This window comes from Hemitrygon akajei, unplaced genomic scaffold (genome assembly GCF_048418815.1).
Source record: "Hemitrygon akajei unplaced genomic scaffold, sHemAka1.3 Scf000167, whole genome shotgun sequence".
NCBI lineage: Eukaryota > Metazoa > Chordata > Chondrichthyes > Myliobatiformes > Dasyatidae > Hemitrygon > Hemitrygon akajei.
Genome location: NW_027332053.1, coordinates 261,077 through 280,497, shown reverse-complemented (window position 1 = coordinate 280,497; position 19,421 = coordinate 261,077). Strand labels below are relative to the sequence as shown.

At 44.8% G+C, this 19,421-nt stretch overlaps 1 protein-coding gene and 2 non-coding genes across 9 annotated transcripts in view; all 3 read right to left on the bottom strand.

The window, feature by feature from the left end:
• Positions 1 to 2,183: 2,183 nt before the first annotated feature.
• Positions 2,184 to 2,255, bottom strand: trnac-gca (transfer RNA cysteine (anticodon GCA)). The gene has a single exon. It is a non-coding gene; the product is annotated as a tRNA-Cys (tRNA).
• A 6,132-nt stretch (positions 2,256 to 8,387) lies between these two features.
• On the bottom strand, positions 8,388 to 8,492 carry trnas-acu (transfer RNA serine (anticodon ACU)). Its single transcript has 2 exons — positions 8,455 to 8,492; positions 8,388 to 8,422 (listed from the first exon to the last, which is right to left on the bottom strand). It is a non-coding gene; the product is annotated as a tRNA-Ser (tRNA).
• Positions 8,493 to 18,402: 9,910 nt separating this feature from the next.
• Positions 18,403 to 19,421, bottom strand: part of LOC140724147 (NACHT, LRR and PYD domains-containing protein 3-like) — a 49,235-nt gene continuing 48,216 nt past the window's right edge. For all 7 annotated transcript variants that reach the window (XM_073038633.1, XM_073038632.1, XM_073038634.1 and 4 more), the window contains 2 exons: positions 19,153 to 19,320; positions 18,403 to 18,986 (listed from right to left, as the gene is read on the bottom strand). In XM_073038633.1, the coding sequence (XP_072894734.1) occupies positions 18,893 to 18,986; positions 19,153 to 19,320 (262 nt within the window). In that variant the 3' untranslated portion in view covers positions 18,403 to 18,892. The remainder of the gene's footprint in view (positions 18,987 to 19,152; positions 19,321 to 19,421) is intronic.

Below are 19,421 nucleotides of genomic sequence, written 5' to 3'. Positions count from 1 at the left end.
GAAAGACCTTGACAAATGTGAGCACAACTAGAACAGGCTGATATGACTGAACAGGTCGACGTTAAGTAGGATGAGTGCGCGCAGCATAAGGAATAAAATGGACGATCTGAAAATTCGGCTGCAGATTGGCAAACATGACGTTGTGGCTATCTCTGAAACTTGGCTAAAGGATGGCTGCCATCGGGAGCTGAACGTCCAAGGATATAGGGTATATCGGAAAGATAGGTTAGCAGGCGGAAGGGGTGCTGTGGCTCTGTGTATAAGAAATAATATTTAATCATCGGAAAGAGGTGACATAGGATTGGAAGGTGTAGAGTATCCACGGGTTGAGTTAAGAAATGGCAAGGGTAAAGGGACACTAATGGCAGTTATATACAGGCCTCCAAACAGCCTGTTGGTTTACCAATTACAGCAGGAGATAGAAGATGCGCGTCAGAATGGCAATGTCATGATAATCATTGGAAATATTAACATGAAAGCGGATTGGGAAAAGTACGTCAGTACTGGACCACAAGAGAGATAATTTGCAGAATGTTTAAGGGATGGCTTTTTACAACAGCTTGTTGTTCAGCCCACTAGCGGATCGGCTGTGCTGGTTTGGGTGTTGTGCAATGATCGGAGCTGGTAAGAGAGCTCAAGGTTAAAGGACCCTGAGGGAACAGAGATCACATTATTATCCAGTTCATATTGATATTTGAGAGGGAAAAATAAAATCCAATGTGTCGGTATGTCAGTGGAATAAAGGAAATTACAATGGCATGGGAGGGAAGCTGGCCTAAGTTGACTGGAAAGGGACATTTGCAGGAAAGAAAAATAAGGATACATTTTCAAAAGGAGGAAGGACACTACGGTGGCTGACAAGTGAAGTCGGAGCCGAAGTAAAAACAAAAGAGGCGGCGTAAATGGAAGACACAACTAGTGGGATGATAAAACATTGGGGATCTTTTGAAGTAAACAAAGAAGGTCATTTCGAAGGAAACGATGAATTACAAGAGGAAGCTGGTGACTAATATCAATGAAGATACTAATAGCTGTTTTAAGTACATAAAGAGTAAAAGAGAGTCGAGGGTAGAAAAAGGATTATTAGAAAATGACGCGGGATATATTGCAATGTGAGATGCAGAGATGACAGAGGAACTGAATGCGTATTTTGCATCAGGGTTCACAGTGGAAGACGTCTGCAGTATACCGGACATTCAGGAGCGCCAGGGAAGTGAAGTTTGTGCAGGAAAAATTACGTCTGAGAAGGTGCTCAGGAAGCTACCTGCTCCTGGACCTGATGGAATGCACCCTCAGGTTCTGACGGAAGTAGCGGGAGAGAATAACCATATAACAATTACAGCACGGGAACAGGCCATCCGGGCCCTTCTAATCCGTGCCGAACGGTTACGCTCACCTCGTCCCACCGACCTGCACTCAGCCAATAACCCTCCGCTCCTTTCCTGTCCACATACCTATTCATGTTTTTTAAAGGACAATATCGAACCTGCCTCTACCACGTCTACTGGAAGCACGATCTACACAGTTGCCACTCTTTGAGTAAAGAAGATCCCCCTCGTGTTACCCCTAAACTTTTGCCCCTTAACTTTCAACTCATGTCCTCTTGGTTGAATCTCCACTACTCTCAATGGAAAAAGCCCATCCACGTCAACTCTATCTATCCCCCTCATAATTTTAATTACCTCTATGAAGGCCTCCCTCAACCTTCAACACTCCAACAAATAAAGACTTAATTTGTTCAACCTTTCTCGGTAACTTAAGCGCTGAAACCCAGCTAACATTCTAGTAAATCTCCTCTGTACTCTCTCTACTTTGTTGACACCTTTCCTATAATTCGCTGACCAGAACTGTACACAATACTACAAATTTGGCCTCACCAATGTCTTGTACAATTTTAACATGACATCCCAATTCTCAATATGCTCAATTCTATAATTTATAAAGGCCAGCATACCAAAAGCTTTCTTCACCAACCTATCCACATGAGATTCCAGCTTCAGGGAACTATGCATCATTATTCCTAGATCACTTTGTTCTACTGCATTCCTCAGTGTCCTACCATTTACCATGTGTGGCCTATTTTGATCAGTCCTAGCAAAATTTAGCACCTCACACTTAGCTCAATTAAACTTCAATAAATGAAATTACATTTTGTATCATCGCTGTGGTCACTTTTTTTTTGAAGGGGGCACCTGGATTTGAACCAGGGACCTCTTGATCTGCAGTCAAATGCTCTACCACTGAGCTATACCCCCACAATTTTAATGCTACAGATTGTGGAGGCATTAACAATAATCTAACAAGAATCCATAGATTCTGGCGTACCGGATGACAGAAAAATTCCAAACGTTATTTTACTATTTAAGTAGGCCTGTTAGCCAGTTATCAGTGGTTGGGAAGTTGTCGGAATCGATGTTAGGGATGAGATTACGGAGTACCGGCAGGCACATGACAAGATAGGACAAAGCCTGTTTAGATTTCTGAAAGTAAACTCCTGCGCGACTGGTCTGGGTGCCGGTTACCAGTGGTGTTTCACCGGTGCAGCATAAGTGAGGAGCGGGTAGTGTCGAGGAAACAGAGAGCTCGCAGAGCGATTTAGATCGTTTAGGGGAATAGGCAAAGAAGTGGAAAATGAAATACAATGTTGGAAATTGTATGGACATGCATTTTGAAGGAGAAACTAAACGTGCATACAATTATTTGGATGGAGAGAGATTTCAAAGTACAGAGATCAAAGGGACTTGGGAGTTCTTGGGCAAGATACCCTGAAGGTTAGCCTACAAGTTGAAACGTTTCTGAAGAAATCGAATGCACTGTTGGCATTAATTTCTCGATGTATAGTATATAAGAGCAGGGATGTGATGTTGAGGCTCTATAAGGCACTCGTGAGACCACATTAGAGTATTGTGTGCAATTTGAGGCTCTTATTTTAGAAAAGGTATATTGCTATTGGAGATGGTTCAGTGAATCATTCACCTTAATAATTCGAGAAATGAAAGGGTTACCGTATGAGGAACATTTGGCAGCTCTTGGGTTGTATTCCATGGAGTTCAGGAGAATGAGCCGGATATCATATAAACATTCCGAATGTTAAAATGTCTAAACAGATCAGAAATGGTGAAGTTATTTCCCATGGTAGCGGATTCTAGGACAAGAGTGCACGACTTCAGGATTGAAGGACGTCCATTTAGAACTGAGATGAGGAGAAATTTGTTTAGTCAGAGGGTGGTAAATCTGTGGAATTTGTTGCCACGAACGGCTGAGTAGGCCAGGCCACTCGGTGTATTTATGTCAGGGATAGATGGGTTCTTGATTAGCCAGGGCCTCAAAGGTTATGGGCTGAACAGACAGGGTCGTGAGAATGATGGAAGTTTGGGATCAGTCCATGATTGACTGGCGAAGCAGACTGAATAGGCCGTATGGCCTACTTCTTTCCTATATCTTAAGGTCTTAATACGAGATTTCAAAACCAATATAAAAAGCAAAAGAGCAATTGAGTAATAAAAAGTACAATTGAGCAATATTAGTTGGAAGTTGCAGTACTGGAAAGGCATTACGAAGGTAAAGATAGAGTACGAAAGTAAGCTGACTAATAATATCAACAAAGTTACCAAAATTTTCTTCTGATACATAAAGTAGGAAAAGTGGTATTTTGCGTCAGTCTTCAGTCTGGAAAACACCCGCCGAGTGATGGAAGTTCCAATTGTCAGAGGTGTGAAGTGTGCGAAGTTACCATGACTGGAGAGAAGGTAAGTGAGTAACTCAAGAGTCTGAAGTTAGACTGGAGGGACCAGATGTTGCACACCCCAGAGTTTAAAAAGCGCCGGTTGATGACATGGTGGGGGTATTAGTGACGATCTTGCAGCAACCACTCGGTTCTAGAATTTTTTCGGAAGACTGGAAAATTGCAAATATCATCTCACACTTCAAGCATGGAGAGTCAGAAGACAGGAAACATCTAAGCCGCTCGGTCTGACCACAGCGGTTGAAAAGATGTTGGATTCAATCATTAAGGATGAAGTCTCAGGGGACTTGGAGACACATGATAAAGCAGACCAGAGACAGCATGGTTCCGTCAAGGGAAAATTTGGCCTCACAAATCTGTTGGAATTATTTAAAGAAGTAACAATCCGGCGGAATTAGAATGACTTGCTGTCCTCTACTTGGATTTTCAGAAGGCATTTGATACATGAAGTTGCTTGGCAAGCTACGCGCCCATGGTAATACAGGAAAGGTTCCAGCATGGATAAAGCGATGGTTGATTGCCAGACGGTGAACAGTAGGAATAAAGGGAGCCTTTTCTGACTGACTGCCGGTGTCCAGTAGTGATTCACAGGGGTAGTTACTTGTATTTTCTTGATTTTCCTTCCTGGGTAATGGAGCAACTTAGCTATTCGCCTGTCCCGCCGTATCCGTGGAAAACCGGAGCATGAATACATGGGTTCAGGCCCAAGAATCTCATCACGGCCTCACTAGCCAACAGATATGACAGTCCATGATTAATATTACAAGTCCACTTCCATTTTACCTCCATCGTAACTTTATTTTGCATCGTTTATTTGAATTAAATTGACTTTATTACTTGCATACTTCATATACATGAAGAGTAAAAATCTTTATGTTACTTCTTCCTTCACATGTGCAATGTGCAATTATAGTAATTTATAATATTATCTGCGAAAGGATCGTCAATATAACACAGAAGTACAGTTGCTTCAGCATGAATTAAGCCGTCTAATGGCCTGGTGGATGAAGCTGTCCGGATACCTGTTGGCCCTGGCATTTATGCTGCAATACCATTTCCAAGATGGTAGCGGTTTGTTGGTTGGGGTGACTCGGGTCCCCCATGATACTTTGGGCCCTTTTTACACATATTTCTTTGTATATGTCCTGAATATGGGATGTTCACGTCTACAGATACGCTTCGAAGTCAGAGTCCTGCGATTGAGGTAGGTACAGTTTCCATACCAGACAGCTCTTACATCTTGGTAGCCCATACCAAACTTCTTCAAATGTCTCTGGTGAAAGAAACACTGTTGTGCCTTTTTGCCACAGACGGTATGTACAGAGCACATGAGATCCTCGGTGATGTTTATGCCGAGGAACATCAAGCTGTTCACCCTCGCAACACCAGATCCATTGATGCTAACAGGGAGTCAAACAGTTAACCAATGCCAGCGGTCACATCAGTCACTGTGCCAAAAATCTTCAATTTGGGAGTGCTGGAAGTTTCGCACTGCCCTCTGCTTCTGGTGATCCCGACTGTGAGTCTTCGCTCTGATCTGCAGCCCATCAGCGAGCGTGTTGGCTATGGAAGTGATTATTAGTCGACACTGAGACTCGTGTGTCGGAAGGCAGTACGGAATAATTGTTAACCTAATGAACTAACACAGTCCCAAAGTAAAAGAAACTGCTCCAGCATGGTTTTCATTTGCAACATTCGTGGTTCTTTTCAATATGTTTCAGCATTTATCATTTTTATAGAACTCATTTTTTTCCGATTCTGGTGTGTGAACAGAGATCCATAATATACATCATTGGGCTGCTTATCAAATAGAACTACTGTATGTTCTATGCATTCATTTTAAGTATTAGTGTTTGTAAAAGAATGTCGATTTTAACCAGAGCATGCCGAAGGAGAAGTGTTCATTCACTCACTACATGTAAAGATATCACTGAAATCAGCAACAATTTGACAATTCTATGAGCGAAGCAGCCTCCGCCTCGGTAGTCCAAAGAAAAGGACCGGGGATCTGTTGTTTAGAACCGTCAGCGGAGCCGCTACTGAACTGACGTTTCTGATACACTTTAGATAAAGGTTGGCAAATGTCAGGAATTAGCACTGCTTCGCAATGGATTGTTAAGTGAATTTCCGTCTGCATGCAGATACTCGGGTCCCTCTTGCGATTACCATTAGAGATGATGAAGCTCAAAAAGGATATTGAGGTAACGTGAAATCCAGAATGTTTCAGCTTGAAGTAATGACCCTGATCAACAGTATGTCGTTTCTAAATGTCTGGAAAACAACTGGCGCGTTCATAAGACCGAAGTGCATGCTAAGGAACTCAAGGTTCTCTGTCGGTGTATTGATTGACGTCTTCCGCTCGTCACCCTCCTATTTGCGAAAGAGGTTGTATGAACTCCGGGAGCCCAGCCTCAAGAATCTTCTTTCACCTTGGGGAACATCAAGAGCAGTGTTTGTGGGTGGAAGAGGGTATGAGCTTTGACCGTTAGGCAGTTCCGTCCTCCATCAGCAATGTAAGTCCGCCGACTCCCGACCATTTTCTGTATGAAGAAGAACCCAGTGTCGGCAGGAGATTTAGAGGACCAAATGAATCCCAGGGCAACAGCCTGCCTAATAGACTCCTCCGTAGCGCGTCTGCCCGGGCCTTTGAACGCGTATAATCGACCCCGCGGAGGACAGGGACCTGGAAGTGATCTGCTGCCTAGGCGTAGGTTCGGTGCCGTGGAAGAGTTGAGAACTTCCTTCACTGAAATGTCTTCCAAATCCTTGTAAACGGATTTGATTTCTACCAAATGGGGTGCTGCAATTCCTCCTGAATCTTGCTCTGAGTATGACCTCTGAGACCCCACCCGTAGCGGGAGTGTGTCGAGTTCCTTTGTTTCAGAGCAGAAGAGATCCCAGACTCTCCCCCAGAGGTCTACGTGTCTTTAGTGAAAACAGAAGCCAAATCACAGTGAGGGACCTCGTCCGCATCGGTCAGCATTGGGAGCGAGGTGCCAAAAATCCATATTGTTTTGAAAACCAGGGTTATTTACTCTTCTTATCTTTACCTTTATATCTGACAGGCCTATACGAGCTTTGTACGCTCCGAATTTCATTTCGGAACGCGCCCCACTTGCCAGAAAATATCCTGCCAAATCAATAATTGCTAAATGGTTTTTAATACCGTCAGAATTCTCTTTTCTCCAATGAGAAATGATCGACGGACGGACTAGAAGATTTTTTTTCCATATTTACAATGAAACCAATGGCAGTGTAATCACGAGTTACAAAGTGTTCGTTAAATCAAACTTCTATCTCTTGTCCAGTCTCATTTATTTCACCATAGCAGATCAAGTATCGCGCACGCTCTCGGTGAGACGTCAACGCACAAAAAAACCCCGAAAATATCCTGAACACAATGGACTATCTCTTACCCATGTAGTCCTTTAAAAGTGTGGAATTAACAGTCAACGTGAGGAATGCTAAAAACACCTACTCTAACAACTGTAATGCCTTTGCAATAGACTGCGATATCTTCTCAAAGTTGGCCGCCTACAAACTGTTGACCATTGAGTTGTCAATAATCTATCCCCATTAACGTGATCATACCATTCCTTCCTTGTTTGAATCTGATAGATGCATTTTAGATTTTGTGAGGCATAGATGAAGGTAGAGCACGCAGAGATTATCTCCATCCCAGAGTTGACATAGCTTATTCCATCGGGCATACATTTTAACTAAGAGGGGATAATTTTAAAGAAGATGTGACAACACTCCTTCACCCAATGTCGGCAAGACCAAGGAAGTGATTGTGGTCTTCAGGAGAGGGAAAATAGAGGTCCATGAGCCAGTTCTTATTGAAGGATCGGAGGTGGAGAGCGTAAGTAACTTTAAATTGGTGGGTATTACAATTTCCTCTACTTTCATAAGAGACTGCGGAGATTCGGCATGACATTAAAAATCTAGGCGAACATCTATAAATGTGCAGTGGAGATTATATTGTCTGTCTGCATCACGACCTGGTACGGCAACAGTAAGGCCTTTCAAGAAAACTCTTAATAACAAGTTAGTGTATTCATCAGCCCTGTCCATCATGGGTAAAGCTCTGCCAAGCATTAAGCTAATCTACATAAACCGCTATCATCGGAAAGCAGCATTCATCATCAGAGGCCCTCACCAACCCGTCCCTGCTCTATTGCCGCTGCTGCCATCAGGTTGAAGGTAGAAGTAAGAAGAGACTCAGGACTCACTCGCGCCACCACGTTCAAGGACAGTCACTATTCATCAACCATCAGGCTTTTGATCAAAAGCTGATAACTTACAATCACGTGCCTATCCATTGAATAATCCGACAGCCAGTGTTCGCTTTGAACACTTTTATATATTGATTAGCTGAGTTTGTCTGCAGGAACTCAAAACGCCAGGCAAACATCTGTGCAGAAGAGTAAACAGTCGACGTTTCGGGTCCGAGATGCTCCACCAGGATTGTTTCTGAAAAAATCAGGCACCCAGAATTCGATGTACGATGATCTGCTGTGCTGCGATGTGCCGTGACGAATGCACAATCTCTTCTTTCTACCGATTTTCTAATCCAGTAAAACAACCCTCGTTTGCTTCGCAGCAACAACATTACCTCTGTTGAATGTTTAAAGACACATTTTGTCAGGAGTGGGATTCGAACCCACGCCCCCAGATGGAGACCAGAACACTCGCGTTTGTAGGAACGACAGTTGTCTGGCGCCTTAGACCGCTCGGCCACACTGACAACTTTGTGTCACCCATTTCATATCCAAAACAAATGGTTGCGTTTGAGAACAGAATGAATGCCTGATTTGAGAACAGTTATATACAGACAAACACACAGACATCCTGGGAATCGGAAATGAAAACGAGCTTTTAAACAGTTTTCTCAGGTTAGGCAGTACCTGTGGAAAGAGAAGCAGTATTAAGATTACAGATCTAAACTCGTTAGACGCGTCACAGCAGTAATTTGGTAAGGAGGTTGTAATGCTGATGAGGACGCTATCTCTGACTGGAAGCCTGTGACTTCTACGGTGCCGTAGGGATCAGTGCTGGGTACGATTTGTTCTTCGTCTATATCTACAATCCGAATGATAATGTGGTTTACTGGAAGTTTGCAGATGACAACATAATTGGAGGTGTAGTAGAGAGCGAGGAAGGCTATAATGACTTACGGTGGGATCCGCAACAGCTGGAAAAATGAGCTGAAAATGCCTGAAGGAATTTAATACAGACAAGTGCGAGTTGTTGCTATTCGGTAGAACAGTAGCTTGAACAGTAGGGCACTGCGGTAGAGCAAAGGGAGCTGTGAATACAGGTCCAAAATTTGTTGGAAGTGACGTCACAGGTAGATAGGGTCAAAAAGAAAGCTTTGAGCACATTGGCCTTCATGTATCAAAGATTTAAGTACAGAAGATGGGATGTCACGCTGAAGTAGTGTGATACATTTCTGAGGAAATTTACAAGGATGTTGCCGGGTCTGGAGTTCAGACCATATGGTTAACAGTTTCTTCTGTCGTAATACCTCCTTCATTTTCCGTCCTTGTGCATGCATTTAATTTAAGTTTCCTGTACTTATTATCAGAATAGTATATGCTCATTGGAGTGGTTAATCATGTTTCCGTTAATGAAAATATATCCTTATAAGTTTTATCTGATTGTTGTGTAAAGTATTTATAACTTATTCTGTTCATCCTTCTTTCCCAGGTGGAGTTAATGCAAATGGGTTCGAGTGTACATGGTGTTTTCTAAAATTCCTCATTTCAGTCCTTATTTTCCTTTGTCTGTTTTCCAGATTGGTTTCAGACCAGGATATTATGCGATATGTGTGTTATACACGTCAATATGTATCATTTTGCTTTTCTCGGCTAAAGCTGATAACACCAGAGATATGGGCACACTCATTTCACAATTGCTCAGAACTTTCCGACTATTCTAATGATGTTTAGTATTGTGCTTTTCTGGAGATTTACTGCTGTGTGAGAATGGTGAAGGGTGAGGAAGACGGGGGGATGCAGGAGGTGAGCGTGTGGACAGAAGATAGAAGAGGGTGAGGGAGCCACTCGCACTCAAACAGGGGATTGGGAAATTCCTTTCTCTCTGGCCCACACTCAGTAACCAAGGTAGCACAAGGGGAGATGTCTGAGGTTTTCCGTTCTCGTTGCGTTCGCCAGTTCTTCCTGTTCCCGAGGTTTGGTGCGAGTTTCCGCTACTCTGAATGCAACCTTTCACGCGTCGCTGTTCCGTCCACATCTCGTATCCGATTGACACTGATCCTGACAATCTCTGTCTTTCTCTATCTCTCTCCTTCCAGTCTCTGTCTCTCCCTCTCTCTCTTTAACTACACACTCTCTCTCTCGCTTTCCCTCTCTCTCATTCACTTGACTTCACTTGACTCTGTATCTCTCCCTCTCTCGGTCCTTACTCCCACTCTCTCCCTCTCGAGTTTGCCTTCTGTTTTTCTGTCCATCTCCCGTATTTGTCTACCTGTCTGACTGCCCCTCTCTCTTTTTTCTCACTGCAAAAATCTCTATCACAATCGTTCTCTCTCTCCTCGCACTTCCTCACATGGGAGAAAGAGAGTCTGGGGTTGCGGATTGAGAGAAAGGGACTACGGGAACGGGGAGAATGCGGAGGGTGAGAGATTGAGAGAGAGAGAGAGAGAGAGAGAGAGAGAGAGAGAGAGAGAGAGAGAGAGGAGAGAGAGAGAGAGAGAGAGAGAGGAGAGAGAGAGAGAGAGAGAGAGAGAGAGAGAGAGAGAGAGAGAGAGAGAGAGAGGGAGAGATTTACCCCTTCACACCTCACACTCAACTTCACCAGGTCCGGATGATGGGGCCCCCAGATTAGCCCAGCTTGCCTCGGGTGAACCCCTGTCGCCCCACCAACAATGCGATACGTTGGTGCAAATACGGCGTAATGACCCCAGTACACGTTCGCAACACAATTACCAGACAATACACTAAAAGCGAGTAAATAATTGCAATTTATATTTATTTCTTAGTGAGGTGTTTGTAGAAACAGATAACCTTATGGCGCCAGATCAATAATAAGTATATCAGTTTGTGGACATAATATTTTAAATCGTTGGAACTCACGCCTCCTGTTCCATCCACAACGACTTTCTGAGCCTTCGGCCACCGTCGCTCTGGAAACCGCTGTCCGCTCCTGACACATCCGTCCTCCTCGCTCTCCTCCCAAAAAAGACCGTCAACTCCCGCTCAGCTTACACATATATGATAGCATAACAATTGTACATTGGTTACTTTCCCCCTTATCGGTAATCATAACCTAATCATACCAGACATAGAAACCCATTATAGCATTAAATAACATTACAGAAAAAGCTATTTTGTTCGCCTGAGCAGTTAACACCACTGTTACTGGTATTGAGAGTCTTTCAAGGGGAAAGAGAGGGAGACTGCAGAGAGAGACGAGAAAGAAAGTGCTCTGGGGTAGAGAGTCTGGAGAGGGGCTGAGAGTCTGTGGCAGAAAGTCGGGAATGAGGAGAGAGTGGAGAAGGGAATGATGTCCGGAGGCCGGAGAATGGAGGAAGAAAACGCTGCCCAATTACCATCAGCATTTATACTTCATTAATTATTTTATGTTGGTTTTCTGGGTATGCCTGCAAGAAAATGAACCTCAGAACTGTATGTGGTGACACAGATGTAGTTTCACAATAAATCTGCTTTTAAATGTGAAAAAGAGTGTTGGAGGGAGGGAATCTGGGAGAGAGAGAATCTGGGAGGACGGAAAATGAACGACTGGGGAGAAAGGAGACTGAGGCGAGGAGAAAGGCCAATGATGGAGAAGGAGAGACCAATCTGGGAGACAGACCAGGAGGAGAGAACGAGAAATCGTAGATGAGAGAGCTTCGGGATGAGGGAGAGATTTGTGATGGGTCCGGGAGTATAGAGACGGAGCGATGGGGCGTGGTGGGAGAGTAGAGAGACTGGGGTCCTATAGAGTAAAAGAGGGTAGGAAGAGACGGGTAGGAGCAGGAGCCCGGAGGGGTAAAGACAGAGATGGGGACAGGGGGACAAACGAAATCATGGGTGGTGAGGGGTGGAGAGAGGTGGGGGAAGAGTTGGAGAGAGAAAAGAGAACAGGGGGAGAGGGAAGTAAGGGAGACAGAGAGGTGAGGGAGTGGGGAATGGAAGACGGTAGGGCGATGAAGGTTTTACTCATCTCGTCTCCGCGTGTTTTCTTTCTGCCCTCTCCTCCTCAATATGATCTCTCCCTCTCCACCCCCCCCCCACCCCGCCCGCAGAGAATGGTGGTGATACACGCTAACTAGACTGCACCGTCAGTCCTCGACTTGATCTTCTCCAGCAAGCCCGCGCCCACTCCTACCTTTCATAGGCCCCAGTGACGACACTTTCCCCATTCTACGAGACAGTTTGACGGTTTCGGGCCGAGCGACCTACGGAGCGGTGGAAAAAATTGTCCAGGCTGGACTTTGGAGACGGTGGCCTTTGTGTGTGTGTGTGGGGGGGGGGGGGGGTTTACGGCTACCAATCTCTTCCCCTTGCCACATTCCTCCCCCTGGTGCCCCCCATTTACAGCTCAATTGTTACGAGTCACCCTACCCCATCCTCGCCATCCCGCCACTCCTGAAACACTCTGTTTTCTGTTCCCTCGCTCTCCCCTCTATCACCGCCCATCTCACCCTGGCTGAAGGCCTTTTTGTGATGGTTACCATTGACAGCCGCTCTCCCAGCATCATAGAATGAATCACACCCTTTTCCTCAGCTTCCAATCACTTTCCTCCCTGTTTGTTCAATCTCAAGTCCTCACCCCTCCTCTCCTTTCCCTCGGTGCCAGCTGTCACATCTCTCCATTCAACCTTCTGCTGACAGCCATTTTCTGACAGTGTGTGACTCTCCCACCCACTTCCTCCACCGCTGTGTATCACTCCCTCACACTCACCATCTTTTCAACGCCTTTCCCATCCCATCACTCGTAAACCCCTTATCTCCCTCCCTTCGCTTTCCTCTCCCCACCACATTGATGTTGAGCATCCTCTGCTGGTTGGCTGCCATTTTGAGATGCCAAATTTCGCCTCTTCTCATCGCCCTCTCTCTGTTCCCCAGTGAGTCACACTCCCTACTGACCCCATAACTCCTAACATCCTCCCATCTCTGTCCCTTTGTCCTTTCTCCCGGCATACACCACATCCTGGGTGGTGAAGATTTTCTGATGGGAAATTTCGCTCCCCCACCCGATCCCGTCCCTCCGTCGTTGAGTGAGTCGCTACACTCTCTCTCCATTGAGAGACTGAACTCTCCGTCCCATCAGCCCTGACCGCATCCCCGACTCCTCGCTCCCCCTTTCCCCCTCGTGCACACCTGTCTGCTATCGTGCCGTCCATCTTATTTGCGAAGGAAATGTCACAATCTACCCTTCCTCCGCAATTAAGTAAATCCCATCCCGTTCCTACCCACCCAGTCCTATCAGTCCCCCTCCCTTCCCGTCTCATCACGTACCACCTTTCCACTCCCATCAATTCCTCTCACTCTGCCCCATCACACCCGCTCCCCTCCTGTCGTTTCCCTCTTCCTCGCCCCGTATTTATCATATCCATGTCGGTCACCAGTTTGTAACGGGAAATTTCGCCCCTCCCCTTTTCATCCCCTATTGAGTCAGTGACCTCGCCACACTCCACTCTCATCAGTCCACTCCTCGTCCCATCACTCCTCTTCTTACCAAACCCCTCACCCTTCCTCCCCAAAAACCTATATATACACATATGTGTATGTGCGAGTATCTGAGATATATACATTAGTTTATTCAATGGCAAAACTATTGGAATTAAAACATATATGCAATACCCAAGACTAGAGAAAACACAAATTAACATTCCGTTAATTCAATCAATATTTTATTATTAGAATCGATATTACATCTATTTTAATGCTACGAGATTTGTAAGAAAGGTGAATGAGCATAGAGCATGGATTGATACCTGGAAATATGATGTTGCAGCTATTAGTGAAACATGGTTGCAGGACGGGTGTGATTGGCAACTAAATATTCCTGGAAATATTCCTGGATTTCGTTGCTTCAGGTGTGATAGAATCGGAGGGACAAGAGGGGGAGGTGTTGCGTTGCTTGTCAGAGAATATGTTACAGCGGTGCTCTGGCAGGATAGATTAGAGGGCTCATCTAGGGAGGATATTTGTGTGGAATTGAGGAAAGGGGAAGGTGTAGTAACACTTATAGGGGTGTATTATAGACCACCTAATGAGGCTGGAGAATTGGAGGAGCAATTTGCAAGGAGATAGCAGATATTTGTAGTAAGCACAGGGTTGTGATTGTGGGAGATTTTAATTTTCCACATATAGACTGGGAAGACCATACTGTAAAAGGGATGGATGGTTTGGAGTTTGTAAAATGTGGGCAGGATATTATTTGCAGCAATACATAGAGGTACCAATTAGAGAAGGGGCAGTACTGGATCTTTAGTTAGGGAATGAAATAGGTCAGGTGACGGAAGTATGTGTTGTGGAGCACTTCGGGCCCAGCGAACACAATGCCATTAGCTTCAATATAATCATGGAGAAGGATAGGACTGGACCAGGGTTGAGATTTTTGTTTGGAGAAAGGCTAACTATGAGGCGATGCGAAAAGATTTAGAAGGAGTGGATCGGGACAATTTGTTTTATGGGAGAGATGTAATAGAGAAATGGAGGTTATTGAAAGGTGAAATTTTAGATAGATAGATAGATACTTTATTCATCCCCATGGGGAAATTCAACTTTTTTCCAACTGAGGATACAGATTCTTTATGTTCCCGTTAGGTTGAAAGGAAAGGTCAAAAGTTTGAGAGAGCCGTGGTTCTCAGGGATGTTGGAAACTTGTATAGGAAAAACGAGAGCTATCTACAATAAATATAGGCAGCATGGAGTAAATGAGGTGCTCGAGGAATATAAAGAATGTAAGAAGAATCTTAAGAAATAAATTAGTAAAGCTAAGAGATGATACGAGTTTGCTTTGGCAAGTAAGGTGAAAATAAATTTTAAAAGTTTCTACAGTTACATTAATAGCAAAACGTAAGTGAGGGATAAAATTGGTCCCTTAAGGAATCAGAGTGGACAAGTATGTGTGGAATACATATTCCACTCCCCGAAGAAATGGGGGAGATTTTGAACAATTTCTTTTCTTTGGTATTTACTGAGGAGAAGGATATTGAATTGTGTAAGTTAAGGGAAACAAGTAGGGAAGTTAAGCAAAATATGACGAATAAAGAGGAGGAAGTACTGGCGCTTTTAAGGAATATAAAAGTGGATAAATCTCCGGATCCTGACAGGATATTCCCTAGGACTTTGAGGGAAGTTAGTGTGCAAATAGCAGGGGCTCTGAAAGAAATATTTCAAATGTCATTAGAAAAGGGGATGGCGCCGGAGGATTGCTCATGTGGCCCCATTGTTTAAAAAGGGTTCTAAGAGTAAACCTAGCAATTATAGAATTGTCGGTTTGACGTCACTGGCGGGTAAATTAATGGAAAGTGTTCTTAGAGATGGTGTATATAATTATCTAGATAGACAGCGTCTGATTAGAAACAGTCAACATGGATTTGTGCGTGGAAGGTCATGTTTGACAAATCTTATTAAATTTTTGAAGAGGTTACACGGAAAGTTGACGAGGGTAAAGCATTGGATGTTGTCCATATGGACTTCAGTAAGGCCTTTGACAAGGTTCAGCACGGAAGGTTAATTAGGAAGGTTCAATCGTTAGGTATTAATATTGAAGTAGTAAAATGGATTCAACAGTGGCTGGATGGGAGATGCCAGAGAGTAGTGTTAGACAACTGCTCCTCAGATTGGAGGCCAGTGACTCGTGGTGCGCCTCAGGGATCTGTACTGGGTCCAATGTTGTTTGTCATAGACATTAATGATCTGGATGATGGGGTGGTAAATTGGATTAGTAAGTATGCAGATGATACTAAGTTAGGTGGCGTTGTGGACAATGAAGTAGGTTTTCAAAATTTGCAAAGAGATTTCGGCCAGTTAGAAGAGCGGGCTGTGCGATGGCAAATAGAGTTTAATGCTGATAAGTGTGAGCTGCTACATTTTGGTAAAAATAATCCAATTAGGGAATACATGGTAAATGGTAGGGCATTGAAGAATGTAGAGGAAAAGATTGATTTAGAAATAATGGTGCATAGTTCCCTGAAGGTGGTAACTCATGTGGATAGGGTGGTGAAGAAAGCTTTTGGTATGTTGGGCTTTATAAATCAGAGCATTGAGTATAGGAGTTGGGATGTAATGTTAAAATTGTACAAGGCATTGGTAAGGCTGAATTTCATGTATTGTGTACAGTTCTGGTCACCGAATTATAGGAAAGATGTCAACAAAATAGAGAGAGTACAGAGAAGAATTACTAGAATGTTACCTGGGTTTCAGCACCTAAGTTACAAGGAAAGATTGAACAAACTAGGTCTTCATTCTTTGGAGCGTAAAGGTTGAGGGGGGCTTGATAGAGGTATTTCAAATTATGAGGGGGATAGATAGATTTGACTTGGATAGGCTTTTTCCATTGAGATTCAGGGAGATTTCAACAAGACGACATGAGTTGAGACTTAAGGGGCAAACGTTTAAGGGTAACATGAGGTGGAATTTCTTTACTCAGAGAATGGTAGCGGTGTGGAATGAGCTTCCAGTAGACGTGGTAGAGGCAGGTTAAATTGTCATTTAAAGCAAAATTGAATAGGTATATGGTCAGGAAAGGAATGGAGGGTTATGTGCTGATTGCGCGTCAGTGGGGCTAGGTGAGAGTAAGCGTTTGGGACGGACTAGAAGGGCCGAGATGGCCTGTTTCAGTGCTGTAATTGTTATATGGTTATAACACACTCCATCCCGGGATTGTATCCATGAACACCGCAAGTTCCTTCGCCATAGATTCTGTGTGTGACAGTGGCCATTGTAAGTCACTGTCTCACTCCATCCCTGGCGGCCACATTAACCAAGGCATATCCCATTTTAAATCAGCGTGTCCCTCCCTCTTCTGTGCTCACTTCTACCAAAGCCGTCACTCCCTCCCCAGCTGCCATTTCAAGTGAAGTGTCGACTATTTGAAGTCAACGTGTCCTTCACTCCTTCTCTGCGACCATTTTATATCAGAACTTCACTCCCTCCCATTAGATCTTTTTATATCGACCCGTTACTCCCCCCACCTTTTCAATGTGCCACTGTCTCCATTGTGGTTATTTTACCCGGTGCGTCTCTCCCGCCCTGTTGGCCATTTGCTTTGTCCATCACTCCCTCCCTGTCGGCCAGGGAACAAATGAATCACGGACTATTTCAAATCGGCCCGCCACTCCCTCATACTTGTCATTGTGTTACTGCCTTCCTGGCGTCCATTTTCCCAAGGTGCAAACCTCCCTCCCTGGTGACCATTTTCAATGCGCAGGTCACTCTCTCCCTGGTGACAATATTATATTGGCGCGTCACTGATGATAATTTTATATTCTAGCTTTAATCCAGAATCTCATCTTTAATCAGGACATAACACCCTCCCCGGTGATTATTATCAATCAGTGCGTCATCCCCACCCAGTCGGCCATTTTAATTCTGCTTGTCACTCCCACTCTCTTGTCAGCGTATCACTCCCTCCCTCTTGTCCATGAAAAAAAAAGGTGACCATGGCCATCCTAATTTCGCCCATCGCTCCTTTCCTCGAGCTCATCGTCACACAGCCCATCACTTTCTCCCTGGAGACCATTTTCTGTCAACCTTTCACTCCTTCCCTGGTGACCATTCCAAATCCTTCTGTCGTTCCCTCCCTATCCCTTATGTTCAATCAGGAGCCCCTCGCAGGACAGTCCCGTTTTTGCAAAGTAATCATCATCTTCGGTTTCATCCTGGGCTATATTTCAAACCCAGATGTCAAAAGTATTGTTAACCGTTAGGGTTCTAATATCCGCCAGTACTCCCCTATCCATTATCCGCCTCTTTCATTCTCTTCAGCTCCGTGCAGCCTGTATCTTTGCCCGCCTCTCCTGTATTTCACTCCCCGTCTCTGACCTCCGCAACATAGATTCATCTCATGTGTGTAGCGAGGGGGAGGGGTGGTGGGGTGTCCTTGTGCCAAACTGAACGCAATCTATAATCTGTAATCTGTAATCTCCTCTGTAGTCTGTTTCAACTCGAGGACTTAGCACTCTACAAAAACCTCTTCTCCATAACTCTGCAGGAGATGGCGATATTGTGCAACGCAGAGAGTCCTTCAGTCTGTTCCTGACTCCCGACGTTTGTGATGGGACAGGGTGGAAGGAGCATCACTCTGTGTCTGATATTATAATCAATTTTAACTGTCTGCGAGTGCCAGGAGTACACGCGAGGACGGGACCAGTTAGCTGGAGATGGCTGGAGATGAGATCCCCGGTACCTAGACTCTGCAGGTCCGACCTCCCTCAGCCGGGAGCTAAGACGTTACTACGTCATTGTGAGGAACTCCGACCCACTGTTCCAGTATACGGAGTGCGGGGGGGGGGGGGGGGGGGATGGTAGAAGAAACCTCAAAAAAAAACTCAAGCCAGACACCAAGACAGGAAGTTACAGCGCTTTATTGATTCCGAATAATCAATGACGAATGTAAACTAAACGATGTGTGAGCTGCTAAATTGTGGAAATAGATAACCTGATACTGACTGACCAGCGACAACGAGTGACCGGTTGACTAATCAGTCCCGTTTCTCATCGGGACTCTACATCGGGGAACCGGTGATTACAAATTCACACTTCAGGACCGCGTCCGAGATCGCTGCATATCCAGGATCACTGCCGGACTAGTTGTCAATTTAACATTTTTATATCGGACAGTCTGTCGAGGCTACCGTTCCGAGCCCAAAGACAACAGAAGGATTCTCTCCCCGGACAATCCTGCCCCGGAACTCTGGAGTCGACACCTGGGCTCCAGCCGTCTGTGTAATTCTTCGGAGTCTCATTTGGGGGAGCTCTCCAACCCGGACCAGCGTCGGAAGTAGCGTCTCCAGACTCAAGGCGGAATTACAACACCGCAGAAAAGTTCTGATGTTAGAAAGCGCTCGGCTGGAACCAGAAATTAAACCCGGAGCGCGGCAGTTAAAGGGGATGGTCAGGGATCGGCCAAAATATCCCTATCCCGCAGGCAAAGATGTTCACACATTCAGTTGGTCAAGAGTACTGTCAGTCCGGGACTGCGTTCCTGCAGAGATCTCAGTTTCCTCTTCCCGTTCACAGTGAAATTATTCCCCGGCAGCCTGAAACAAATTGAAGAATAAAGATGTAATAAACAGGTTACACAACAGTGTCAGTAAGAGGGGACTGGGGGTAATGTTGCAAGAACACACACACAGACAAATATCAGCAGAAAACCCGCGGATCCTCTGACATTTCATCACATTGAATAATAACACAAACACTCACGCCATGAGCTCCAGATTCGGGAGGGTGCGTATGAGGCGGCGGAGAGCCGGGACAGATCGGTCTGTGAGAGAGTTTACTCCCAAATTTATCTGCGTTAGTGGTAGGTTTGAACTGAGAGCGGAGACGAGATTCTTGGCTCCAGAATCTGTGAGACCGATCTCGATCAGCCTGGTGATGAGAGAGAGTGAGGGTGAAGGACTCAGAGAGACAGGAGACGGTTAAAATTCCCATTGTATATCAGTAACACAATTAGTAATCACATTAGTGTT